This window comes from Bos javanicus, chromosome 16, assembly GCF_032452875.1.
Source record: "Bos javanicus breed banteng chromosome 16, ARS-OSU_banteng_1.0, whole genome shotgun sequence".
NCBI classification, from domain to species: Eukaryota; Metazoa; Chordata; class Mammalia; order Artiodactyla; family Bovidae; genus Bos; species Bos javanicus.
In genome coordinates, this window is record NC_083883.1 from 51,374,335 (window position 1) to 51,401,776 (window position 27,442).

General features: G+C 56.5%; 1 protein-coding gene and 1 long non-coding RNA gene across 2 annotated transcripts in view; one reads left to right on the top strand and one right to left on the bottom strand.

Moving 5' to 3' along the window:
- Nucleotides 1–14,088, bottom strand: part of PRKCZ (protein kinase C zeta) — a 99,850-nt gene extending 85,762 nt beyond the window's left edge. The window contains exons 1-4 of the mRNA XM_061382992.1: nucleotides 13,841–14,088; nucleotides 9,509–9,630; nucleotides 8,502–8,591; nucleotides 8,037–8,087 (exon numbers count right to left, since the gene is read on the bottom strand). Coding sequence (XP_061238976.1) covers nucleotides 8,037–8,087; nucleotides 8,502–8,591; nucleotides 9,509–9,630; nucleotides 13,841–13,917 — 340 coding nt within the window. The 5' untranslated portion in view covers nucleotides 13,918–14,088. The remainder of the gene's footprint in view (nucleotides 1–8,036; nucleotides 8,088–8,501; nucleotides 8,592–9,508; nucleotides 9,631–13,840) is intronic.
- An 80-nt stretch (nucleotides 14,089–14,168) lies between these two features.
- Nucleotides 14,169–27,215, top strand: LOC133227923 (uncharacterized). Its single transcript, XR_009730007.1, has 3 exons — nucleotides 14,169–14,799; nucleotides 18,857–18,944; nucleotides 20,580–27,215. It is a non-coding gene; the product is annotated as an uncharacterized LOC133227923 (long non-coding RNA).
- The last annotated feature ends 227 nt before the right edge of the window (nucleotides 27,216–27,442 follow it).

Genomic DNA, 27,442 nt, shown 5'->3' on the forward strand with positions numbered 1-27,442 from the left:
TGACCAAGGGATCAAACCCAGGCCTCCTGCATTGCAGGCAGATGCTTTAGCCTCTGAGCCACCTGGGAAGCCCACACAGTGGAAGTGCAGGCTTAACCAGTGATGCCCCAGAAAAAAGAAAGGCTCAAATTACTAAAATCAGAAATGAAAATGGGAACATTACTCGTGATTTCACAGAAATAAAAAGGACTGTAAGGGAGCGCTGTAAACAATTGTATACCAACAAACTGGATAACTGAGATGAAATGCACAAATTCTGTGTTTCCTAGAAACATAGGACCTACCAAGATTAAGTCATTAAGAAACAGACAATCTGAATAGACCTGTAACCAGTTAGGTTAGTTGCCGGGCCGACTCATTGGAAAAGACCCTGATGCTGAGAAAGATTGAGGGTAGGAAGAGAAGGGGGTGACAGAGGATGAGATGGTTAGATGCCATCATTGACTCAATGGACAGGAGGAGTTTGAGCAAACTGCAGGAGACTGAAGGAAAAGGAAGCCTGGTGTGCTGCAGTCCATGGGGTTGCAAAGAGCTGGACACAACTGAGCAACTGAATAAGAACAAATAACTAGTAAAGTGAATCAGTAATTTAAAAATAATAATAATCTCCTGACAAAGGACAGTCCTGGACCTGAGAGCTATGCTGGTGAATTCTACCAAACATTTAAAGAAGAACTAACACCAATCTTCCTCTTCCAAAAAACTTAAGAGCAAGGAACACTTCCTAACTTATTCCAGAAGGTGGATTTACCCTAATGCTAGAGTCGGACAAAGACACTACAAGAAAAAGAAGACCAAGGACCAACATGCCTTATGAAAAATCCTCAACAAAATACTAGCAAACCAAACCCAGCAGCATATTAAAAGAACTATACACCATGACCAAGTCAGATTTATTCCTGGAATAAAAAGATGAACAATCAATGCGACAAACCACATTAATAGAACAAAGGGAAAAAAATGATAATTTCAATTGATGCAGAAAAGGCACTTGACAAGCTGAAAATCCTTTCATGATAAAAATATTCAACAAACTAGGCACAGCAGGTACCTGATCTGGTTTTTACTCATACTACCAATTCTGACACCATCTATCTGCAGGCAGTGGCCGACCCCATACGTTAAGGGCTCAGTTCTACAAGACTGCCCTCCAACCCAACTGCAGACACCAACCGCCAGTCCAGGCTAACGCCTGGGCTTCTGACCCACAGATCAGTTCAATTCAGTCACTCAGTTGTGTCCAACTCTTTGCGACCCTATGGACTGCAGCACACCAGGTTTCCCTGTCCATCACCAACTCCCAGAGCTTGCTCAAACTCAAGTCCATCGAGTTGGTGATGCCATCCAACCATCTCATCCTCTGTCGTCCCCTTCTCCTCCTGCCTTCAATCTTTCCCAGCATTGGGGTCTTTTCCAATGAGTCAGTTCTTCGCATCCGGTGGCCAAAGTATTGGAGCTTCAGCATCGGTCCTTCCAATGAATACTCAGGACTTATTTCCTGTAGGACTGACTGGTTTGATCTCCTTGCAGTCCAAGGGCCTCTCAAGAGTCTTCACTACAGTTGACAAGCATCAATTCTTTGGTGCTCAGCTTTCTTTATGGTTTTACTCTCACATACATACATAACAACTGGAAAAACCATACCTTTGACGAGATGAACCTTTGTCAGCAAAGCAACATCTCTGCTTTTTAATATGCTGTCTAGGTTTGACCCACAGGCTACAGGCTCACAACCCCCTCCTCAGATTAATTTGCTAGGGCACAGCACAGAACTCAGATTAATTCAGGAACAGGCAGAAGCAAGATGCACCAGGGAAGTGTGAGGCTCTCCAGGAGTCACTCCCCGCAAATCTCCATGTGTTCACCAACTAGAGAGCCTCGGCACCCCATCCTTTTGGGGTTTTATGGAGGCTTCATCACAGAGGCATGATAGATTAAATCACTGGCCATCAGAGATTAGTTCATCCTGCCCCCTGCCTCTCCCTGGAGGTCAGGTTCCAACCCTCTAATCTCTGGGTGTTTCCAGTGACCAGCCCCATCCTGAGGCTATCAGGGGCCCTACCCAGAATCCACTGCTAATGAATGACAAGACACACCTATCACTCAGGAGATTCCAAGGGTTTCAGGACCTCCCTGCCATAAACCAGGGAGGAAGACCATAAACACTTCTTATACACAGGAGGAAACCACCTCAACACAAGAAAAACTATACGCAAAAAACCCACAGGAAACACCACACTCAATGGAGAAAGGCTGAAAGCTCTTCCTCCAAGAACAAGACAGGGATGCCCAGTATCACCATTCTATTCAACAAAGTACTAGAGGTTCTAACCAGAGCAATTAGGCAAGTAAAAGAGATAAAAAGCATTATCAACTGAAAAGTAAAATTACGTCTCTTCACAGGTAATATAGAAAACCCTAAAATTCCAAACAATGTTAGAACTAATAAACAAATTCACCAAAACAGCTTAACAGCTTGTCACAACTAGAGAAAAGCCCATGCAGCAATGAAGACCCAGCACAGCCAAAAATAATTTTTAAAAAAGAATAAAATACTTCACAATATTATCTAACAAGGAGGTGATAGACTTGTACACTGAAAACTATAAGACAGTGCTGAAAGACATTAAATGACAAAAATAAGCAAAAAGAGATCTCATGTCTATGGACCAGAAGATTTAATATTGTTGAGACATCAAAAAAGTGTTAGTCGCTCAGTCATGTCCCACTCTTTGTGACCTCATGGACTATAACCTGCCAGGCTCCTTTGTCCTGGGGTTCTTTGGGATTCTTTGTCTTTGGGGTTCTCTAGGCAAGAATACTGGAGTGGGTTGCCATTTCCTCCTCCAGAGGATCTTCCCTACTCAGGTGGGGTGGTGCATTGCAGGCGGATTCTTTACAGTCTGAGCCACCAAGGAAGTCCCAATACTACTCACAGTAAAGAGTCAGTGTATTCCCTACCAAAATTCCAATTTTTTTGCAGAAAAACGTCCTAAAATTCATATGGTATCACAAGGGATCGAGAATAGCCAAAACACTCTTGAAAAAGAACAAAGCTGGAAGATGCACACTCTCTGGTTTCAAACATTACTGCAAAGCTACAGTGATCTATACTGCGGTGCTGCATACAGACAAGACATATGGGCCAGAACAGAAAGCCCAGAAATGAACCTCACAAGTTTGGTCAAATGATTTCCAACAAGGGTGCCAGGACCATTCAATGGGGAAAGGACAGTCTTCAACAAATGGTGCTGAGAAAACTGGACATACACATGTAACAGAACAAAGCCAGAGCTTTATCTAACATCATGTGCAAAAGTCAACTCAAAATGTACCAAAGACCCTAAGAAGAAAACAAAGGACCAAAGCCTCCCCACAGGGGATTTGGCAATGATTTCTTGGAAGGAAAGCTGTGAAAAACCTAGACAGCATATTAAAAAACAGAGACATCTCTTTACTGACCAAGGTCCATAGAGTCAAAGCTCTGGTTTTCCAGTAGTCATGCACGGATGTGAGAGTTGGACCATAAAGAAAGCTGAGCACCAAAAAATTGACACTTTTGAACTGTGGTGTTGGGGAAGACTCTTGAGAGTCCCTTGGACAGCAAGGAGATCAAATCAGTCAAAACTCAAGGAAATCAACACTAAATGTTCATTGGAAGGACTGAAGCTAAAGCTCCAGTACTTTGGCCATCTGATGCAAAGAACTGACTCATTAGCAAAGACCCTGATGCTGGGAAAGATTGAGGGCCGGAGGAGAAGGGGGGTGAAAGAGAATGAGATGGTTGGATAGCATCACCGATTCAACGGACGTGAGTCTGAGCAAACTCTGGGAGATAGTGAAGGACAGGGAAGCCTGGTGTGCCTCAGTCCACAGGGTTGCAAAGAGTCCAGCACAACTTATCGACTGAACAACAGCAAAACATGCAACAAAAGAAGAAACAAATTGGAGTTCATGAAAATTTTATAATTTTGTCACCACAAACGAAATAGGAAAAAAACCTCAGAATATGAGAAAATACTTGCAAATTGTGTATCTGATATGCTGAGTAGGTAGAGAACTTCTAAAACTCAACAACAAAACAACCCAGTTCAAAGTGGGTGAAAAACTTGAGTAGACATTTCTCCAAAGAAATGGCCAACAAGAACTAAAAAGATGCTGAACATCACTGACCATCACGGGAACAAAAATCAAAACCACAATGAGACACCACCTAACATCCGTCAGGAAGGGTACCATCAACAAAACAGAAAACAAGCAGCACCAGGGAGGAACTACGCTGGTGGTCCAGTGGCTTAGACTTCACGATCCCAACGCGGGAGGCCCAGATTCCATCTCCCGTCAGGGAACTGGATCCCACAGGCCGCAGTAAAGGGTTTGCACACCCCAATTATAACGAGAGATCCCATGTTGCACAAGGAAGGTTGCAAGGGCAGCAACGAAGATCCCGCACAGCCCAGAGAGACCAGTGTCAGAAACAGGAGATGAGCACTGGTGAACGCAGGGGGCGAGGAGAGCCACTGCGCACACTACCGGTGGGACGGAAGACGGTGCTGCCACTGGAGACAACAGCACAGCAGTTGCTCGAGAAATTACAAACAGAGCCAGCATTGCTGTTGTTCAGTCGCTAAGTCATGTCCGATTCTTTGCGACCCTGTGGAGTAGAGCATGCCAGGCTTCTCTGTCCTTCACCATCTCCCAGAGTTTGTTCCAACTCATGTCCATTGCATCAGTGATGCCATCCAACCATTTCATCCTCCAACCTAGGAATTCCATTTGCGCATATATACCCAAAAGAACTGAGAGCAGAGTTTCAAGGAGATATTTGCACACCTGTGTTCATAGCAGCATTATTCAGAGTAGCTAAAACACGAAGTAACCCAGCTGTCCGTGATCAGATGACAGATAAACAGACTGCAGTCTGTCCATACAACGGAATATGTCTCAGCATTAAAAAGTGAGGAGAATCTAACACCTGCTCCAGCACAAATAAACCCTGAGGACATGATGCTGAATGAAACAAGCCAGACACAAAAGAAAAAAATCCTGTGTGATCCCACTTCTAGGAGGTCCCTGGCGTCAAAATCATAGAAACAGAGAGTGGGAGGGTGGGGGCCAGGGGTTGGGGGCCGGGTGGGGAGAGTTTCATGGGGACAGAGCTTCGGTTTGGGAAAATGAGAAAGTTCTGGAGATGATGGTGGGGATGGTTGCACAACAATGTGAATTTAGTTAGTATCAACAAACTGTATACTTAAAAATAGTTAAGATAGTGAATTTACGTGTACTTCACCATGGTAATAAAAACTGGAGGAAAAAAAAGGAATGAAGTTCTGATACATGTTACAACATGGATGAACTTCAGAAACATCACGCTAAGTGAAAGAAGCTACCACAAAAGACCACATATTGTACATTCCGTTCCAGGCAATGTCTACACAGGGTGACTCCGTAGAGATGGCACAGTCTGCTGCCGTCAGGGGCTGCATGGAGGAGCCACAACTGCTCGGGGGCTCAGGTTTTTCTTCCCAAATTGTTTCAGAAGCAGGCAGAGGTGATGGACTTACTAAACGCCACTGAATTTGTTCAAAGTGGTTAAAATGGTTTTATGTTAGGTGTCTTTACACAACTTTTTAAAAACCCGAGAGAACCGATTAAATTCAGGCTGTGGACTTGCACAGAAGGGGCTCTGCTGCCAGGAACGCAGGCTTGGCAGGTGTGGCACGGCCCTTCCGGCCAGACGCACCCAGGCACCCCTGCATCGGCATCTCTACAGCACGTCCTTCTCCAGCCACGGCTTGTCACACCGTCAGCCCTCCGCGTGGGGTCCTGACCCGGATCATGGCTGCCACTGATCCCTTCTCACTGACCACGGCCTTGGCAGGGAACACAGATGCAGGTGCTAGAATCACACCTGTAGCTGGGCCATGGTGGGACCAGTGGGAGTTGTCCTGACTGCCTGAAGGGAACAGTGCGGCCGTCCTGACTGCCCAAGGGCACCGTCACAAAGAAGCCGGACAAGCAGAACTCGGAGGAGATGCCACCTCTCACACTCTGTCCACTCTCCTCTCTGCCCACCCCCACCCCACCCCCCACAGCACTGCTGGAATGTTCCAACAACACCAAGGGGCCTGGAGCCTCGGAGACGCCCCGGGTGAGCATCTCAAGGGCCTGCTGGCGAGCAGAGACGGCACCACATTCCCCGAATTCCCACACAGGGACACGGCCCTTCCCACACGTTATCCCATGTCAACCTCCAGTAGAGACCCCATGACACCAGGAGGTCACCGGGGTGCTTGAGTGCAGCCCCCACTGCCATCCCCTATGTGAGACCCCGGATGGGGCAACATCCACATGAGGATCAAGCCAGGAGGGCACCAAGGCAGGGACAGAAAGGGCAGACTTGAGCCCTCAGGCAGCACAGCCAGGGCCCTGGGCTAAGCCAATGGCTGGCTCCTGCCCCGGGGATGCTGAGACGCGGAGGTGCTGGATGTCCCTTGTGCCCCAGGTCAGCTCTGGCTGCTAGAGACGGCTCTGGGCAGACAGTGAGCCAGCCTGTCACTCTGGCTGAGAGTTGCCCACAGAGCACAGTAGAAAGGGCCTCGTCTCCAACAGGAACACCTCTCTCATTTTACCTTTCCGTGTGTCTGAAAACACAGGTGAGATGTACCAAGTGTGATGCTGCCCCTTCCAGGAGACGTGGGCACCCAGGCAGGAGGTCAGGTGGGGGCAGCCACATGGGGATGAGGACCCCGAAGCCCCTGTGCAGCCCACCCATCTCTGAGCCCCCCACTGACAGGCTCCTCTCTGTCTACCCACCCCACCCCCCAAGGTCCTGCTTTGACCACATCCTTGCAGGTTCAAGTACACGCATAGCAAAACTGCACATGCGCACAGGCGCCTCCCATCAGCTCCTCCCACTCTGGCCAGAAAGTCTCACCTGCAGGACTGGCTACTGCCGCCCACCCCCACTTCTCTAGGCGACTTCCAGGCCTCAGAATCTCCAGGCCCCTCCCCTTGCCGCCTTTAACTTTATTTACCATAGTCTGACACCAGCTGGGACCTCCTGGGCTCCTCACATTGCTCCCCCAAAACTGCCCTTCACGTCTACCCCCACGACCACCACTGGGGCAGCACCTTCTGCCACCCCTGGGCTGCTCCAACCTCTTCAGGCTGCCTGCTCCCCTCCTGCCAGGATTCCACAATCAAGATGTTTCCCCGCCTTGCTGGTGCTCCTTCAGGGTCCCCTGTTCTCCTCGTGGGACCCCAGGCCAGCCCTGCTCACTGGCCACTCCGACCCTCGGTCTCAAAGACCCCCAAACTTCTCTTCAGCCCTGATTTCTCCCCTAAATCCAGGACTCACAAACACAAGGGCCCACTGAACACCCCTGGGGGGTGCACACAAACTCAGCCCGGCCTCTGCTGGAATCTGCTCCCACCCTTGAGGACCCCTGCCAGGAAAGGGGCTGAGCTAGGTCCTCCAGCACCATGGCATGCCCTCAGCCCCATGCCAGGGGCCAAGCACAGTCCTATAAGCTTCTCTGTGCTCCAGTCAGTAGAGGCTGCCCTGAAGGACAAGGTGGACCAAACTGCCCAGGGTCAGGGGCCTTTGGGGTGTGGTCAGAAGCTCTTCTCCGACCCACTGCTCCTGGGACCTCACCTTCAACCCACAGACCCTCCGCGAAGGAGAATGGGGCCAGTAGGAGTTGGGACAGACACACGGGAGCCGCATCCAGCCATCCCAGCCAGGGTCCTGCCTGCCTGGGGAGGTCAGGGTGTTTCCGGGATGTTTCCTCATGGCACCGCTGGCCAAGCCGATGCCCTGTCCAGTGGTGGCACTGGTGCCTGAACACACACAGCCAAGGGCAGGGGCACCAGTAAGAACCCCTTGTGAGGCCACACCAGCTGCCCACTCTGTCCTCACACACTTCACGAGGAGCACTGAGCCCCAGGCCATCCGGCTCCCATTCTCCCCTCCCTGGCGTAACAGACACGTCAACCCACAACCAGAACACGCGTGGCAGGAGGACGGTACTCACTGTCTTCTCCCGGACAGGGCATGCCTGGTTCCTTGGGGATGCTGGGGAAAACTGCATGCAGAGAGAGCCAGAAAAAGAGTGAAGGTCAGTGACCACTGTGGCCTCGCAAGGAGCCCTGCACTGAGTTTGACTGCCCATGGAGCCCCATGGCCTGCTCTTGCCAGATAATTATTAAGGCAAAACCTTGGAAACCCTGCACATGGACAGGGAGTGAGGGCCGATCACCAGAACCCAGGCTTCCGTGTCCAGTGAGATGACACCTGACTGACTCCTGACAAGTAAGAGCGGTTTTTATCTGGGATAATAAGACCTAAGAGCAAAAAATGAAACCAGATTGCTTCCTGTTCCACATTCTTAAATCCTCTGCATCCTAAGATCTTAAACCGTGATCTGTGTGGCTTCCGGTCTAACAAAGCGCCCAAGTGCCCACCCCCACCCCCAGAGCGTCCACTGGCCGGCACTGACCGTGAAGGGTGAGCCCTTCATCCTTGTGCTGACAGGACAGGCGGAAGGCCTCCTCCAGCTCCATCTGGGAGGACACAGTGCAGGGGTCACCTAGGCAGACGAGAGACACAGCTGAGGCCACTGCAGGCCCGAGGCAAAGGGCTTCACGGTGGTGAGCACCCAACCTTGGGAGGGCAAAGTGCAGCTGCTAGTGACCAGCCGCTCAGGGCAGAGTTGGCCGGTCCCAGAGTGAGTCACCCCCTCAACCCAAAGGCCCAGGTCAGAACCAACGAGCCCCAGAATGGCAATGAATTCACCCACAGCTCCACATGGGGTGCCAAGCTGGGCAGGTTTCCTGGCCTGAGAGAGAATGAGCACCCTTCCTATCCAGTCCTAGACCGGAAGGAAGGGCTCCTTGTCTACTGAGGCTGGACAGGAGCACAGATGCTTGGACAGCCAGAGCCAGGACAACGTGGCCTGGCTTCAGCGGAAAGGCACGTGACCAGAGGTCTGCCTGCCCCTACCCTGCCCCACTCCCATATCCAGGCTGAGAGCTGCTGGGCAGGCCCTTCTGAACTGTTTTCCAAACCCTCCACTATCTCAGACGTGTGTCTGGCTACAGGAAAGGAGGGAGGGAAAGGAAAAGAGAGGTGGACCCTAGGGAGCTGGCCACCCTCCCCTCCCCATTTCCCTGAGAAACCACAATTCAGCTAGCAAATCACCCGCCAGAAAAATCCAGAACATGAGGAACGGGGTCAGGAAGGTTAGGACCCACACAAGGTGGGGGGGACTCCTGCAGCCTCTCCCTGGGGCCCAGCACCAGAGCTGGCCTTGACGGGGATGACCACCCCCGAGGGACCCTCACCCTCGCCCCCTAGTCCCTCCATGACCTGCCACAGCCTCTTCCCTGGAAACAAGAAGCTAGTTAATTTGAATCGCTTAACCCCAGGGCTGTCCACCTCCACAGGGAAGGGGCTGCGCCCAGGTTTAGAAAGCCACTGCCCGACCACCACACCCCCCAGGCCCACCTTCATTGTCCACCCACTTAAGGGTGAGCGGGTGGCCCGGGTGCAGCCAGCACATCTCCCGCACCTCTGCGCAGAGCTCGTCGAAGGTGGTGGCGGAGTCCAGGCTGGTGATGAGGAGGTCCCTGGGCGCAGAGGACACACAGGTCTCACCAGGGAGCACATTTAAGTCACATAAGATACTGATGATCAACTAACCAAGTTGTTGATCAAATACAGGAAGCTGTGTTGTCCCCAAGGGTATGATAGCTCCCCCCGCACCCCGGAACCACTGCCCACAGGCCATGTGAATTACACCATGAGTACCCTGGTGCAGAAACACGCATCCTGGCACCTGAACGTGCCTCCGAGGGGCAGAAGGACAGGGTAAGGGGGAGTCACCCAGGAGGGGTGGGCGCAGCTGGACAGACTGTTCAGTTCAAGCCCGCAGGCCTCATTACATCGTCCCACTACCTCGATGGTGCCAACAGGGCCACATGGTATCCAGGGTGTGAGACCTTTGAGAGGTGGGAAGTGGTGGGGGGTATGGGGAGGGGGACTAACTTATCATCCCAATGCCACAGCCTCTTGAAACCCTGGAGGCACCATTCGACAACTGCCTTTGGTAGGGCCACAACATAATTCCAGACCCAGTCTGTTGGGAAAACCAAGTCCCAGAATGCCACTGCCTTTTATCTTTTCATCCACACTTGGGATATAAAAGCTGGATGGTTGAAGACAGCCCAGGGATTCATGGTCAGTCTTTGAGAATGGCCCTTAGAGGTAAGGCAAGCCAGCACCAGGGAACACTCGACTCCCTAGGACAGGGAGGGAGGGGTGTTCACCACCCCCATGCACTGTCCCCACATCACCTACCACCCAAAGCAGGGCTGGTGTTGACATGGGTAAACGTACGTCTGCTGAGACTCTGAGCAGGAATCACACAGGATACACTGAAGTTGGGGGAAGTTTATCCACATCTGACACCACAAGGGTGGGAGCCTCTGAAAAAAGTTTTGAAACACCCCCAACAAGAGAAACACAGGGTCCACTGAGCATTAACACCAATGGCTTCTGAATTCTATCAAACGCGTGTTGACAGAGCGTCTCGGTCCACCAGGTAACAGACCCAGGGCCACCAGGATCCAGGATCCATCTGCTGGATGCCCGTGGCAGCCCGTGTCCAGCCCATGGCTCGCTCCCTAGGGGGTGGGGGGACACAGTTGGAACCCACCCCATCTGCTCAGACCCTCAGCGCCCACCCCAGGGCGCCAAGCTCACCAAAGCCTGTGGCATCTTGGCAAATGGGGAGACTGAGGCATAGAGGGGTCTCACGGCTTATCAGTGGGGGCCCCAGAGACCAAGCCCCCCCACTCCCACATCTCCCAGACCTTGTACCTGTGCCACCCGGCACACCCATCAGTCCCCCTGTCACAGGGAGCTCTGGAACTGAGTTTGCCACCCATCTATCCCTGGGTGGCAAACTATCTATCCCTGCCCCACGATCCTCCCCCACAGTTCCACCCCCAGGTGGTAGCTAGTCCCCCTGCCCGGTGCTTCAGGGCCTAGAGGTCAGGTGGATGGCTCCCCAGTGGTCTGGAGGCAACCGACACCAGGCTGAGGTCATCACCCAGTGACAGCACTTTAGCTCTTCCCTCCACCCCACAACCTGAGCACAGCGGGGAAAGGTCGTCCCACTCCCTGACCAGGTCTCTGACCACCACCCCGAGCATCACCCCAAACCGGAATCAGGCAGCCTCTCTGAGCAAACAGCTCAGACAGAGCCCTGGGCAGGGGCAGCACCCACGAGGCCACCCAAGCCTCATATGCAGCCCAGGCTTTGAGTTCTGGAAACCAGGCTTGAGCTGGAGAGAAGAAGATCCAGCCAGGTCTTTCTGTCATCTCAGAAAACCAGGCAGAGCAGGGTCTCCAAACCCAGCACACTTCACCCGGAAACCCCCCAAAACACAGGACACGCCTGAGACTCCAGTGACCACACCCTCAAAAAGCCCCACTGGCGAGGGGGTGACCCTAATCTCAAGCCTCCGGAGGGCCTGGGGAGGAGAGGGGATGGGAAAGGGTGATTGCAGAAGCCATTCCGGGGCGGGGGGGGCCCTGAAGACCCCTATTTTTAACAATAGTGTCTCCAGTGTATCTGACCCTCAGCTCCTCGCCCAGGTGCTTAAACAGAACCTCCCTCCACGGGCCACAGGGCAGGGACAAAATTTCACTTGGACCTTGGGGTTTGGATAAGTGAGCGAGGATTCTGGCGGACACTTTCTGGAGCCTGCGTCAGGTCTACCATCCCTGAGGACTAAGTTTCCCAACCCAGGCCCCTCCCCAGGCAACAGTGCAAAGCCTTTAGGAAAAGCACTGGGAAGAGAAGAGGAGCTCAGACAGGGAAGGGACAGTTAGCCTGGGGCAGAAACAAGGAGGGTGGATGCAGAAGGAGGGAGGAGGCATAAAGAGGTGGGAGCCTCAGTGGGGAGGAAAGAAGAGGAACCAAGAGGGGGAGGGGAGGAAAGGAGGGGGCTGGGGAGGAGAGAGGAAGGGGCACAGGTTGGAAGGGGAAGAAGAGGGAAGAGTGTAGGGTGTGGCCTCATCTCCAGGAAACCGGACTCAACAGGTCACATTTCCCAAGGTAACCAAAGCGCTCTCCAGGGGCCCAAGCTTAGGGGGTGGGGATGGCGAGGGGCGGCTAAACAGGCTGCTCGGCCAGCACTCCCAGGGACTCCCAGAGCACTGCCCGGACACCGGCCGAGTCCACCTCCCCCTCCCCTCCCTGGGCGCAGTGCCGACTGGAACTCGTCCCTGGGTGGAGGGCTGGGGGTCTGGTTCCCACCTGCCCTCTGCCTCTCCGGGTGTGGACTTCCTCTGGCTAAGGATCAGCTCTGATTTCCACAGTCAGTCACTAGTTGCTCAATCCCACGGTTCCAGACAGAAAAGAGGACTGTCTGATGTATGACTGCCACTCGTCCCTCTCGGACAAGCCGGGACCCAGCTGACACCTCACCAGCTTCAGTCTGCAGTCCACCTTGACAGGCCAGAAGATACGATCCCTCATCCTCTTCAGGTGGGATGGCCAGTCATCCCCCCCACAAATCCTTATTCTCTAGGGCACCACCACCAATTCCCTTCCCACCACCTCACCCCACACCCACACTCCCAAGGCAGTCAGGCTGCGGACAGCAGAGAGGGCAGGTGCGTCCTGACTGACACCCCAAACAAGGTGTGCTCTCCAGGTCAAGAGCTGGGGTTTCCAGGCCCTATACCCAACCACCAAGTTCAACTGCAGGTGGCATTCAGCTTCCCCACCCCCCAACCCCTCAGAGGCGACCCTGGGGGCAGCCGCCCGATTTGGGGGCTCTTGGAGACCAACAGGAGCAGAAGGCTGCAAAAGCCAAATACCCTCATTCTCCCCCAGTATCTGCGTGCACAGTGCTGGGGGCCGCAGGCTTCTCCACCCCCACCAGGACTGTCCAGCGGCCAAGAATCCAGCGAGCGCCGGGGCCGGTCCAGGGGTCTGGCCACTGACCCCTGTGGACGCCGGTTCGCCCATTTCACAGGGAGGCAGGTCAAATCCAGAGCACCGAGTGTGGACAGTCGCAGGGCCCCAGGCCCTCCAGGTGCCCTCCATTCGCGCGACCCCCACGGCTCACCGCACCTGCCCTTCTCCCGCACATAAACTGGTCTTAAACTGAGATATCCGGTCGGGTAAATTGGGAAAAGTTTAGAAAACCTCTGCTTTTAAAACCTGCCAGCAGTCTTCACAATTTGACGAAAACTTTCTTCCTTACAGATTGTGGCCTTAACATACCGGCCAACTTCCCAGGGAGAATGTCAACACGGGGCTCGGAGACGCGGAGAGCCTCAAGGTGCCCGTCTTCCGCGCCACGGGCCCCCTCCGGGCAACTTCCAGCCCAGGACAACCCCGTCGGAGCGGGGAGAGACCCGCTGACCCGAGAGGCAGCGGCGCTCGGAGCTGGGCCGGCGACTCCGAGCCGGGGTCGGGACGGGAGGGCGGGTGCACGCTGATCCAGCCCTGCCCGCAAGCTTTCCCGTCTGTGAAGTCCTAGTGAGGCCGGTGCGCCCGCATCGCCTGGGGCAGTCTCTAAGCGCGGGCGCGTCCAAAGCTCCTGGGACCCCCTGGGCCCGGAGGGGCCTCGTTGTCCCCGCCCTCCCGCGCCACCGCCCGCTGCCCCCAAACCTCGGCCTCCCGAGCGGAGGCAGTACAGTCCCCGACGGCCAGCGCGGTCGGGGGCAGCTTCCTGCGTCCGGCTCTGCACTCGGCAGCGCCGCCTCGACTCGCACAGCCCCCGCCCCGGCCGAGCCCCGCCGTCGGGCGCTCGCGCTCACCCGCTATAGTGCGCCTTTAGGCGGACGCGGCCGCGGCCGCCGCTCCCGTCCATCTTGGGGCCCGTCCTGCTGGGCATTGCGCGCTCCGCCGGTCGCCGTCAGCGCCGCGCCCCGGACACTCGGGCCATGGCGCGGGGCCCCAGCGGCCGAGCCGGGCCGCAGGTGGGGCCGACGGCGGAACGCGGAAGGGAGCGCGCGGCGCACGGACCGAGGGACACGGGTCCAACTCTAGAAACTTGGCGGCGGGCGGGGCGGGGAGGGGCGGGGGCGCGGCCGGCGGGCGCGCGCGGGGGGCGCGCGCACGGAGTCCAGCGTCAGGCCTCGCGGGGGCGGGGGGTGTCCGAACATGGCCGACCCGAGGCCCCGCCGGCGGCCAATCGGCGGGGCGGGCGGTCCCGGGGCGGGGGCGGTGGCACCTGCGGCCAATGAGGGCGAGGCGGGGCCGCCACCTGGGCCAATCCCCGGGGGACCCCGCAGCTGCAGCCCAATGGCGGGGCGCGGGGCGGACTACCTGTCGGGCGGGGTGCGGCCCCACCTGCGGCCAATGGGAGCGTGCGTGGCCCGGCTCTGCCCGGCAACGCGCGCCCCCTGCCCGCCCGGCACGTCTGTCCCCGGGTGCAGTGGGCTCCCGGGGCCGCTGTTCCCAGGTGGGCTCCCGCACTGAGCGTCTCGAGAACTTTTGGAAATACAGGTTCCAGCCCAGACTCGCTGCATTGAAACTCCAGCAGTCTGAGCTCACAGTCCGGGTAATTCAGGTGAGCGCGAGTCTGCGAGCTCCCGGGCTAGGGGACAGCGGCAACGGGTCGCCCCTTCGACCCTGGATTCCGAACGGCGCTCGAAATGAGTGACACGCGTTCTACCAGCTTAGAGATGCGGAGACAGACTGCAAAGAGCCTAGAACCCGGCGAAGGTCACAGCCGTCAGGTCCGGACTCAGCGGCCCTCCTCTCCGTGCAGAAGGTTTGTCTACACTCGCTGGCTTGCTCCCTCTGCTCCAGTTCACTCCTCGGTCCGGGACAAAAGGACTGCGTTTGTCCAGGCCGCCTGAAACCTTCACTTCTGAATCCACATCCTCTCTGGGTCTTACTAACACCGGGCGTTTGTCCGGGACTGTCTCTTTGGAACACTCTCCACGCCGCCACCCCCCAGGTGCCTCTATCCTGGGCCCATTCCCCTTAACCTTGGGATGGGGTTTTTCCAAGGAGCACGTCCTTAACTGGTTGCATCCACAGGGACCCAAATCTGCAATTTGTAGCACCTCAGCCGGGCACCGGGTGCCCACCGGGGCTCGGGGATCTGCAGACCCAGCATTCCTGCCTTCCCGACCAAGCCCGGTCCTCCGCTGGGCCACACCCCTGTTGCCTGCCTCCCTCCCCTCCCCCACCGCTACCCCGTTGGCAACCTCTGACCCTCGCCTCCAGTCCTGGCTAAGCCCTCACAACTCCTCACCTGCATAGTGTGAGGCTTTCTCATTCACCTTTCATTCCACAGACATTTCCTGGCGCCTCCCAGCACAGGGTGCTGGGTGTTCCTGAAGAACCATGTCCCTATGGTCATAGAACCTTTGTCCTCCCTAGAGATGGACACACAAATCTGTTGACAGCCCACCTCTCTCCTACTTAGGGTGGTTTGAACTCCCCATCCTAAAAAAACAAAGCCCTCTCTATACCACACCCGCCTGCCCACTTCTCTGCTCTTCTTTACAACATAATACCCGCCTGCCCCCCCTCCCAACTATCTGCAGCCTCATCTCCACTTTCTCAGCCCTCCTCGTCCCCCACTGTCACCACCAACTCCTGTGTTTTACATACACTGGCCAATTCTCTGCTTTTTTCTGAACTGACCCCTGGCAGCATACTCACCCCTGAACGCTGCCATCTCCCACCTCTCCTGCACCTCCCTCTGCTGCTTCCTCCGGCAGCCTGGAAATGCACCCCCACCCTCTCCGCCTCAGTCTTCGGTGCTTCTCAGACCCTTGAGCTGCTCAGCCTGGAAATGCGCCCCCACCACATCCGCCTCAGTCTTTGATGCTTCTCAGACCCTTGAGCTGCTCATGTCCACTTAGGGCTCAAGATTCGTTCCCAAGCTCGATGGCCCCACTGGGCTGACCATCCCCCTCACCCTCCACCATCTCTCATCCCACCAGGCCTCCCTCAGACAGGCCCTTCTCCATCTCAGGGTGCCCACCCCTCCTTTTTCCACTCTCGGCTCAGAGTTCTCTGGTGTGGGGTGGTCACCTCCATTTGGTGATTACATCCACTGCTGCCACCTGGTCCAGCTGGGATTTTTGCATCAGCCTTCTGTTTCCCTAAAACCTCAGTCCATCCATGTCCATCTCTCTGGACGTAAGAGTTGCAGTGGTTCCCATCATCTTAAGGGACCCCAGGCCTTCCTGCCCTGCCTCCCGCCGGCCTCATTCTGGTTCATCCCCACCAGCCCCCGGCTGCCTTCTGCCTCCGGGCCTTTGTGTGTGTGGTGGCACTTTTGCCCAGACCCACACTTACTTACAGCGCCCACTCAACATTTCTGACGCCCGTGTGAGTCTGCTCTCAGCCCCACCCCATGGACATCCCTCCACGCCCACCACAGGAGGGCGCAGGAACTTGCAGTCCAGGGGTGAGAGTGTGGGATACAGTCCCCAGTCCCCCTCTCTTGGCCCCATGGCCAGCACTGGGGCTGTGTCCCCTGGGCTATCGGCAGCCCAGCCTGGCATGTGGCCTTAGGCAAGATGCCCCACTGCGCCCTCTCCCCACGTTCCTGCCCCAGAGTGGGGTGGAGACAGAGGAGGAAGGGTCAGTGGGTCCAGTCCTTGATGCCCACTGAAGGCAGCACTGGCCAACCAGAGCCTTTCCCTGGGCACCATCTCCTGGACCTGCTCCATCCAAGGCCCTACCAAACACAAGAGCCCTTTCTAAGGAAGGAAGCCCTGGCCGCAATGGGAGCCTCCACATCCAAGTGGCCCCATGGATACTGGCCTTTGCCTGAAAACCTGAGGGCCACGTGGGACCCTCCATCCAGGAGGCTGGAAGCTGGGGCCACCAGTCTTAGTGAGGAAGTCCAAAGGGGGCTGTTGCTGCCCACTCGGGGTCAGGTGGGTTTGGAGGGTGGAGCCTCTGTTCTCCAAGAGGGCTGGGGGAGGGGAAAAGCCTATTCTGGGACTGGGGTCTCCGACCATAACCAGCCCCAGGCCCTGGTGAGGGTACATGGTTGTCCAGAATGCCCAGAACACTTCCCTGAGCCCCTCCCCCACTCCCCAACAAGCTTTGCAAAACAACCCCAGGCAGCTCAGGCCAATGGACCCAGCTCCAGAGGGTGAGGCCGCTGAGTCTCCCACACCCCGGGGCCTCGAGGGCATAGGGCTGGTCCCCAGTGAGTGACAGGCAGGTGTGCCTGTCTGGTGTCCACCGTTCACCCTGCATCCCGGCCACAGGCACAGGGTGTTCCAGTGGTTGGCAGGCTGGGACTCTATCAGCCTGAGTCACCGCTGTGTCCAGCGTCTGGCACGGCTGGCGTGAACGATGAGTGAGAGGGTGGAGACCCCTTGGAAACGCTGGGGCCAGTTGTCCCCCTGGACCCTGGGCCTGTTCTGGGGCTCACCTGCCAGCAGGCTGCAGTGTGATGAGGTCATGAGAGGACTCGCCCGGCGCCTGGGTGCGGAACAGCAGAGACAGACCTGAGGACAGCCTGGCCGCTGAGGGCCAGTCCTTTCCACCTCTGGGCAGTTTCTCTATTTCCCAGTTTTCCACAAAGATCTCATAAACTTTCATGATCACAAACACCTATTATCTCCAAAGTGGAAAGTACAAAGGTGTGTTGTTTTTAGCTGCTTATAAAAGTGACAGAGGCTCATTGTAGAGCTCTGACAGCAGTGGGTGCAGGCAGAGAAGACCTCCTCCTGCGCTGACGCCCCTCCCAAACCCAACTGGGCCTTCTGCCCTTCCAGTCACCTGGGACCCAGGGCGGGGCTGCTGCATGTGCGTCCCACCCGCTGTGGGCCCTTTGGGAGGAGGTGGGCAAGACAGAGTGCCCCCACCCCTGGTGCATGGCTGGCCCCCTTACTTTCTTTGATAAATGTTCTTTATGAAATAATATCAACAACTGAGCCCTTATAGGTGAAAGGTAAAAGTCAGGTGGAATTTATGCTCAGTGAGCCCCATCAGACAGAAGCAAAGGCCTCCGCTGGGGGTCAGTGGTCCTGCCTGAGGGGCTGGTCTCAGCACCCACCTCCTCACATCCTCAGGTCCCCTGGGCAGGGTCCCTTCCAAGGCCGTGGGCAGACCCCACTGTCTCTCTGCCAGGTCTGACCTGCCCCGTGCCACCTGGGTGCAGGCTCTCATCTGCACGGTCAACAGAATGAAGGAGCAGGTGAAACAAATGTTGTCACTGAGCCAGTCTCTCCAGACTGCGAGGCCCCGGCCAGGAAGGTTCACGGGCTACATTTGTGCCAGGCCAGCCCTGGGGCAGCCCAGGAAGAGATGACTGGCGGAGCTGGCATCTCCCTGAGCCTGGAAGGTAGGGGGTGGGGACTGGTCATCCTTTCAGGTGTGACACTGACCCACGCAGGGCCAGGTGAGGACCACACAGGTCACTAGAAAGCCCAGGCACCCGCTGACAGGCGTTGGGCACACAGCTGTCGGGGGACGACTGAAGGTGCTTCCTTTCCTCGTCTGGGACCTCGCGGTCTGGAGAGACTGGCTCAGTGACAACATTCGCTTTACCTGCTCCTTCATTCCGTTGACTGTGCAGATGAGAGCCTACACCCAGGTGGCACGGGGCAGGTCAGACCTGGCAGAGAGACAGGAGACAGTGGGGTGTGCCCACGGCCTTGGAAGGGACCCTGCCCAGGGGACCTGAGGATGTGAGGAGTGGTGGGTGGAGGAGCCTGTGGAAGGCCCTGGGTCCTGGGGAGCAGGGAGGTTGGGAGGGTGCCTGTGTCCACGCAGGCACGTCGGTGTGTGTATGTCTGGGCAGCCGTGTGTCTATCAGACTCAGGCACAGTTTTTTTTTTTTTTTTCAGGCACCGTTTTCTACCTGTAACCCTAGACGGGCTTCCTTCCAGGTGATCCTGAGGGTCTCTCCCCCAGCACCGCTGGCACTTGGATCAGGTGGGTCACCGCAGTGACCCAGTATCTTGCGGGTGTGGAGGAGCATCTGGGCCTGCCTCACCCCCAGCGCATTCCCTCAGGCGCAGTGCTGCAAGTTCCCAGCAGAGGGCGCAGCTGGACACGGTGGGAGTCTTGGGCCCGGGGCTAAGGATGTTCACCATATGCTCAGACCAGGAGTCCACCTGGGAGGGGCCCCTCCAAGTTCATCTCTCCGATGGCATAAGCCCTGTCTTCCCCCGACAGCAACGCGTTCATCTCAGCCATCAGTTACACTGATGCTCCCTGTCTGAAGGCACCACAAAGCTTGTCTGTGGACCCAGACAGTCTGTGTGTGTGTGTGTGTGTGTGTGTGCTACGGCACGTGATTGTGGGCCTGCATGTGTTTCCACATGCATGTGCTGCTGGAGGTTCTAGGAGAGGCCGTGTCCACAGATGCAGGACAGCGGAGCCGGCGGGGGGGTGAGTGTCCAGGCTGGAGGGGGACTGGCAGGACACCGACTGCTTTGCTGGCAAGGGCTGGTCGCTGCAGAGCAGGCACATCCCACACGCTCATGGCTGACCTCACGTCCATTACCCAGCTGAAGATCACCGGGCAAGGCACCCCAGGGCAGGCCCTGTGCCAGCCTCAGCCCCGGGCACCTACCTAGGACATGACCTCTCTCCGGAGGGGGACACCGAGGTCAGGTTGGCCAGTGCTTTGTCCAGGTTCTAGGGCTGAGACCAGCCCTACCCAGGACAGTGGGGACACACACACACATCTCTCCCTTCAGGCTGGACGTGCCCACTGGACGGGGCCTAAGATGAGCCGTCAGAGCACCGTGGGGGAGGGGTGCTCCCCCTCCTGCGGGAAACAGCCGCTCCCCCATCCCCTCAGCTGCCTGGGATTATATTTAAAACCCAAAGCAAGCTGGGGAGGCAGCACCCAGCACGGTCGCCATGGCAATACTGAGCCAGGGCTATTTTAGCCACAAGGCATCACAGGGAAACATGGTGGTGGAGCTGGGACAGGTCCCCAGCTCTCCGCCTGAGCCCCTTGCCTGTCCTCAGTGGGCCACCTGCATCAGGACCCACCTGGCTGCACTGCCCCCACATCACTGAGCCCTGCCCATGGGAGCCCGAGGCTGTGGCCCAAGGTGGGTGAGCAAGGCTAGAAGCCCATCATTGCTTCTGAACTGCTGTCCTTAACCCTGGGGGTGGGGGTGGGGGTGGGGGCAGGCAGAAGGCCCCTGTCCAGCAGGGAAGGCGCAGCAGGGCCTGCCTTCCGGGGAGACCGGTGCACAGAGCATGCCTGCATCGGCAGGTCCCGTCATTCTGCTCCTGGGGATCTGCTTTACGGAAAGAACCACAAGTGCCAACAGTTCCAAACCAGACATCCCCATGTCAGCTGCAGGGTCCAAGGTGGATGGTGACCCGCCTGGCCACAGGCTCCACGTGACCCTGTGATAGACAGGTGCACACTCAGGCACGCACACACACATGCAATGCAGCACACGCGGCCAGGCAGGAGCAGCACTGCCAGCACCCCTGCCAAGTAGCCCAGGCAGACCAGCAGATGGATAAGCAGGACACTGTCCAGCAGGGAGCTCCAGCCCGGCTGTGTGCAGGCATCAGTCTGAAGAAAGTTTTCCCACACAGGGAGAAGACCCTCTGGAGTCTCATCGTCACCCAGGGTCAGCAGCCTCCTCTGGGCGTGGACCTGGCTTACAGGAAATGATGTTGGATTCATGATCTCCAAAGAAAATTTAGCTTCAGGACCAGGGACCAGGCTTGATCACTCAAGAGCTTTTGTGTAGCAGAGTTTTATTAAAGTGAAAAAGGGACAGAGAAAGCTTCTGACATAGACATCAGAAGGGGGACAGAGAGTGCCCCCACTTACTACCCTTATCAAGGCCTTATATACTTTTACCAGACCCACTCTCACAACATCTTAAATTAACAAGATTAGAACTAACAATAGACAGGTTTTACCAGACCCACTCCCACAACATACATTTTAAGACGATAGGATTAGTCAGAAGGTTCTTGTTAAGGAGAAATACACTGTTATATTGACTAAGACAAAGCAATGCACAAAAAAATGTTCTTTCCTCTTCCTTGAGAACTCCAGACCCCTCTCTCCTCCTCAGGAACCCCGAACTTCTTATCAACCTACCTAGGAATTGATTCACTACTGTCCCCTCGGGACAGCCAGCTGCACCCTCAGCCCTCACGGACCCCTGACGGCGCTCACCAGGCAGAGCAGCTGGAGTTGACAGATGCCCTCAGGATGCATGGCACTTCACCTCCGCAGCTCCCACCAGGTGGGCGAGTGGGGCTCTTCGGCCCTGAGAGGGTCTAGCACAGATTGAAGGCAGGCCCCTCCATGCCCCCCCTTACCCCCCAGCACAGTACCTCAGGGTAACTCCGAGAGGAAGCCACCAGCCTGGCCGGAGAGTTCCCAGGACCCATGAAGGCCAGGCCTGGGGCCCTTGTACCCAGGAGAGTGGGGCTGCTGGTGCCCCAGGCTGAGGACATGAAACCCACGGCCACCCCAACCAGGAACTCGGGCACCTCGGCCCCCTGGTGGGCACCTGAGGAAGGCAGCCCTGGTGGGCACTGCATGCACAGTTGGTCCCTTACAGGAGATGAACCTGAGCTCCAGGAACCCAGGTATTTATACTAGGCAGACAACCTGCTCCTTCTCCCAAGGGGTTGGTCCATGCTGAGTGGGCACAGGCCTCCTTGGAGAGACAGTGCAGGGTGACAGGCAGGTGGCACCTTGCTCCTAAGAGGTGCAGAGACCTGAGGCCCAAGGGGAGCAGCATCCCAGCGGGAAATGGGAGCAGAGCTTCCCAGGCTGGGAAAGGGGGCTCCTCCATTTCTCAGGACCGATCCTTCTTTAGAGGGCAGTGCAGCCCCCTCTGAGGAAGAGGCCAACGTCTCCTGGAGTTGCCCTTGCTCTGCTAGACGTCTTCAGGGAATTTTCAAGACATCCCAGATTGCAAGTCCACTGTCATCACTGCAAACCCTATTTCGAGTGTCTAAACCCAAATCACTGTGGATGGTGACTGCAGCCATGAAATTAAAAGACACTTGCTTCTTGGAAGAAAAGCTATGACAAACTTAGAGTATTAAAAAGCAGAAACATCCCTTTGCTGACAAAGTGATGAATAGTCACTTTGTGAAATGAAGTAGTAGTCACAAAGTGACTAGTCACAAAGTGAAGAACAGTCAAGGCTATAGTTTTTCCAGTAGCCATGTACGGATGTAAAAGTTGGACCATAAAGAAGGCTGAACGCCCAAGAATTGATACTTTTGAACTGTGGTGTTGGAGAAGACTCTTGAGAGTCCCTTGGACAGCAAGGAGATCAAACCAATCAGTCCTAAAGAAAATCTACCCTGAATATTCATTGGAAGGACAGGCTGTAGCTGAAGCTCCAGCACTTTGACCACCTGATGCAAAGAGCCAACTTGTTAGAAAAGACACTGATGCTGGGAAAGATTGAAGGCAGGAGGAGAAGGGGGTGACAGAGGATGAGATGGTTGGATGGCATCACCGACTGAATGGACATGAGTTTGAGCCAACTCCAGGAGATAGTGAAGCATTCCAGGGAAGCCTGGCATGCTGCAGTCTATGGGGCCGCAAAGAGTTGGGCATAACTGAACAACAACAACAAACCCAAACACTAACCAGGCTCTCCTGCAGGTCTCCGCCACCTGGCTAATCGTCTCCCAGCTGGGCAGATGGGTACCTTGGGCAACAACAGCTGTTAAGTAGCACCTCCTGAGTGGAGCCTGGTGGGCTGCCGTCCACAGGGTTGCATAAGAGTCGGGCACGACTCAGCGACTCAACAACTGAGTGAAGCAGACTGCAAGCCCTGTTGCAGGTTCTTTTTATTATTCACAGCAGTTCACGTTCACAACGACCACACACCATCACCTCCTACTTAGCAGCTGAGGGTCCCCTGGTGGGTGAGTCACCTCCCAAGTTTACATGAGAGGCACTGGGTCAGGAGCCCACACCATAGCCACCATGTTCTAGGACTTCTCAACCCAGGAGCCACACTGGGCAGGGAGTAGAGGGTGGGCACAGGAGACAACGCGTTCATTTTCCCTGCAAGCCTTACCTGTGACACAGGAAATCCAGAACCTCCTAGTTGTGGGGGCTCTCGGCTCTCAGCCAGGGCCCCTCAGCTCACCTCCATCCTCAGCAGCAGGTGGACAGTTCCTGAGCACACGGCCAGTGCCCTGTCTCCACAACTGTCCCACCTGGGACTTCCTCTGACCTGCTCGACCCAGGATGGGGCAGCCTGAAAGAGTGGGGGTTAACATCCCTAGGGGCTGCCCTCGGCCAGGAGTAAGAGACCCAGCTGATCACCCTCAGAGGGCAGTGGCAAGGGGCCTTTCAGGGGCTCCGGGGATGGAGACCACACTCCCCCAGCTTTCCCTCCATCTCCCCCACCCAGCCCCAGCTTGCTCCTGCCTCCTGGGGTCACTTCCCAAGGTCACTGCACACGCTGAGGTCCTTGAGGCCGATGCACTGCTGGGTCCTGGAAGAGACCTGGGGTTGCTGCTCGAGAGTGACACCAAGGGCCCAGCTCTGCTGTTGGATGTGAGAGGTGAGAAGAGGCCTGCACACCTCCTGCCACTGTGTCCAGAGCCAGCTGCGGCCTTGGGGGCAGGGAGAGCCGGCAAGTTCTCCAGGTCACCCCATCTCCTGCAGTTGGAGGGCAGGGGGTACTGATGTCACATCAGGCCCCGGGTCCAATCCTAGACCCTCGAGAGGGCTGACCTGAGCCCTTGCCAGACCTTGTGCTAAGATCCGGACCTGGACTGGGAGGCATAGGCCTGAGGTTCACGGTCCATGTAAGCGAGTCCACCTGAGGGTCTTGTAATCTTAGTCGTATTGCACTTGTTTGGGAGTCCCTAAAAATACACGTGGGCTTCCCAGGTGGCTCAGCAGTAAAGAACCCACCTGCCAGTGCAGGAAATGCGGGTTTCATCCCTGGGTCGGGAAGATCACCTGGAGAAGGGACTGAAAACCCACTCCAATATTCTTGCCTGGGAAATCCCATGGAGAGAGGAGCTAGGGGGGCTACAGTCCATGGGGTCCCAAAGAGTCAGACACAAATGAGTGACTCAGCAACAATACCTTTGTCGAAGGGCACTTGCCATATGAGATTCCTATGGATGCTGTAATCCGGGGTTCCCAATCCCTAGACCCCTAGACTGGTACTGGTCCTGTCAGGAGCCAGGTTGCGCAGAGGGAGGTGAGTAGCAGGCAGGGGAGGGAGTGAAGCTTTGTGTTCACAGCCGCTCCCCATCGCTCTCTCATGGGGAGCGCTGCCTCCCGTCAGATCCGTGGCAGCATCAGACCCTGGAAGAGCAGAACGCTACTGTGAACTGAGACTCGTTCACGTGAGGGATCTAGTTTGCCTGCTCCTCATGAGAATCTGCCTGAGACCAGCTCCTTCTCTATGGAAGAAATCGTCTTCCACAAAACCAGTCCCTGGTGCCAGAAAGGTTGGGGACTGCTGCTGTAACAAAGGGCCACAGACTAGGGAGTCTTGAAAACAGCAGAAATCCGTTCCCACGGTCGAGGGCAGAAGCCTGCGGCGAGAGCGGGGCAGGCTGGAGGCTTCTCCAGGGAGGACCCCTGCCAGCCCCTGCCTCAGGCTCCGTGGCCTGTGGATGCCTCCCTGCCTCTGTCCCGTCTCACTGTGTCCGCTCCTTAACTGAGGATGCGGGGGGTGGGCCCGAGACCCATTTCATCTAAACCTGCATCTTAACCGCATCTTCCGAGACCCTTTTCCCAATGTCACTCTCACAGGCGCCATGAAGAGGTCCTAAGGCATCTTCTGGGGGACACGATTCACCCCACTATCTCATGCTGTTCAGAATCTGCCCGCCTCCCCCCGCCTTCCCTCTCAGTGTCCAGACCGACAGCGAGGACTGAGTCTCAGTGGCCTGAGCACGGACATGGGGAACCTACAACCCCTGGCTTGCCCGTGCTTGGCCGCGTGGGGGTGGCTCTCCAGGATGTTGGAATGGGGGCAGGGTGGACATAAGGCTGGAAAGGGGACAGTTTATTGATGTGAGTGCTCACCTTTGAGTGGGGTGGACCATCCGAAGGAGGTGGCACCTCGTACAGTTGGGGCAGCTCCCTGAAGCTGGGGTGTGATGGTGGAGACCCTGGGCTGTGTGTGAGGAGCTTGAAGACTCGGGAGTGGGGAGCAGGGGGCACTGTGAGGATGAATCCACTGGAACCACCACCTGCTGGGTCCCCAGGAGGGTTTAGGAGACAGGCCTTCGCTGAAACAACAAGAAAGTATAGGCAAGAGGGTGCAGGACTGCCAAGGAGCACAAGGTGCGCTGGCCCGAGTGGCCATGTGGATGGGAGGACACGCTCCCGGGTCCTAAGAGAGCAGAGACCTGCAGCCTGTAGCCATCCAGGCAACGAGAGCATAGTTATGGCAATGGGAGGAGGGGCCTCAAGGAAACCACAGCCCTGGCTCTTAGACCTTGTGGTCTGGGCTGAGGTGAGGGCATCCTGCCCCTGGACCCTCTGACCTGGGGCTAAAGCCCAGCTGGGGAATGTCTGGGGGTTCCCTAGGGCTCTGGGGTGAGCAGAACCTCTGGCATGAAGACTGGTTCACATATGAAAGTGGCTCCCAGAGTGCGACCAGGCCCTCATGGTGGGGGGCTGGGTGCCTAACCTCGGAATGTGGGTGCCATCACACCAGGAGCTGCCCTCTGCCAGATGGGGTTGCCACATGGGCATGGCCCTGTCCAGCAACAGGGGGAACCACCGGTACTGCAGCTTAGCACCAAGTGATTCTCAAGGGTGAAGAAGTTATGTTAAGAGGTACTTGGACACCATGGCACAGACACCTTGGCTCAGCTTGATTTGGTGGCCTCATGGGGGGCTGAGCCCCTAAACCAAGTGACAGAGAAGGCAACCTGGTTCACAGAGGTGCCAGCTCCACATCCATCAAAGGTGCCAGTGGCCTGTGGTGGCCGCTAGCCCTGCCCAAGGGTGCCATCACAGAACAGTGGTGACAGCGGCAGGTGGAGAGTCCCTCTCCCCCACCCCAGGTGGAAATCTGAGTGGCACCCTTTCAGTTTTACAGGAGTCACCTCTCGGGCTCCCGTGGCCTGTGGGCGCAGAGTGGGCCACAGAGACAGGCGCCTGGTGAGGGCAAAAGGACCGAGGCTTCCCGGGATCAGGGTGGCCCCTGCTCCAGGAGGTGCCCTGAGCAAGCAGAAGTGCTGGCTGGGGACAGGAGAGGGGGGTGGGAATGGCTGATCACAGCCCCGGTTGGAGGCACTACGGCACTGACCGTGGCTTCTTCCACTAAATTTCGCTTTTTTTGCTGCTGCTGCTGTGACAGACACCACCTTGGAGGACCAGTGCCATCCTGGCAGACATGAGCGCCATGGGGGTGACTGCCTGCCACTGTCCCGCTGTAAGGGCAGCACCCCCGCTGCCGCCCCAAGCACCCTCTGGAGCATCCAGAGTGCTGCTCAGCTGGCAGGCAGGCAGCCTGAGGGTGGGAGTCGGTGAAGCCCTAGCCTCTCCTTCAAAAGGACAATTTGGGGCCCACTCCCCAGGGCTTTGCAGGGGTCCCCAGGCCAGTCCAGCACCTGTGCACTTGCCTTCTACCTCTGTGTCCCCCACCCCTGCTCCTGTGTTTGGGGTGTCACCCTCTGTACTGGGTTGAACAGTGACCCCCAAATTCACTTCTAACCAGAACCTCAGAATGTGACCATATTTGGAAATAGGGTCTTCACGGCTGTGATGACTTAAGATGAAGGACACTGGATTACAAGGCTCCAAGTCCAATGAGAGCTGCCTTTACAAGGAGAGGAGGGACACACAGAGAGGTCACATGATGACGGAGGCGGAGACAGGGTGATGCATCCAGGGGTGCCGGCAATGGCCAGCAGCACGGGGAGCTGGGGAGAGGCCTGGGGCAGGCTTGCCATCAGCCTTCAGGAGCCCAGCCTGCCCGCCTCTGGGTCCTGGACACCTGGTCCCCAGAACTCTGAAAGCACCAGGTTTTCTTCTTTTTTCTTTTTCTATTTTTCGGCTGTGCCTTGCAGCTTGTGGGATCTTACTTCCTCATCAACCAGGAGTCAAACCCAGGCTAAGGCACCGCAAGTTCAGAGTGCTGATCGCTGGGCCAACCAGGGAAGTCCCTGAATTTCTGAATTTTAAGCCCACCAGTCTGTGGTACTCTGTAATAGCTGCCTGAGGAAACATCTTCCCCCAAATAAACTCCCTGCACCAGGTCCTTGTCTCAAGCCATGCCTCCCAGGTGTGGGCTCCGCCCAGTGGGCAGGCTGTCAGCCTCACAGGGAGGGAGAAGGAAGGGTAAGTGGGGGCAGAGGGAAGCTGAGGCCCTGTCCCCTGACACTGCGGCCCCTCCAGCCTTGGGGAAGAGCTGGTCCAGCTCTCAGGGAAGCATTTGGGCATCTACCCAGATAACACAGGTGTCCCAGCCTCCACAGGAGACCAC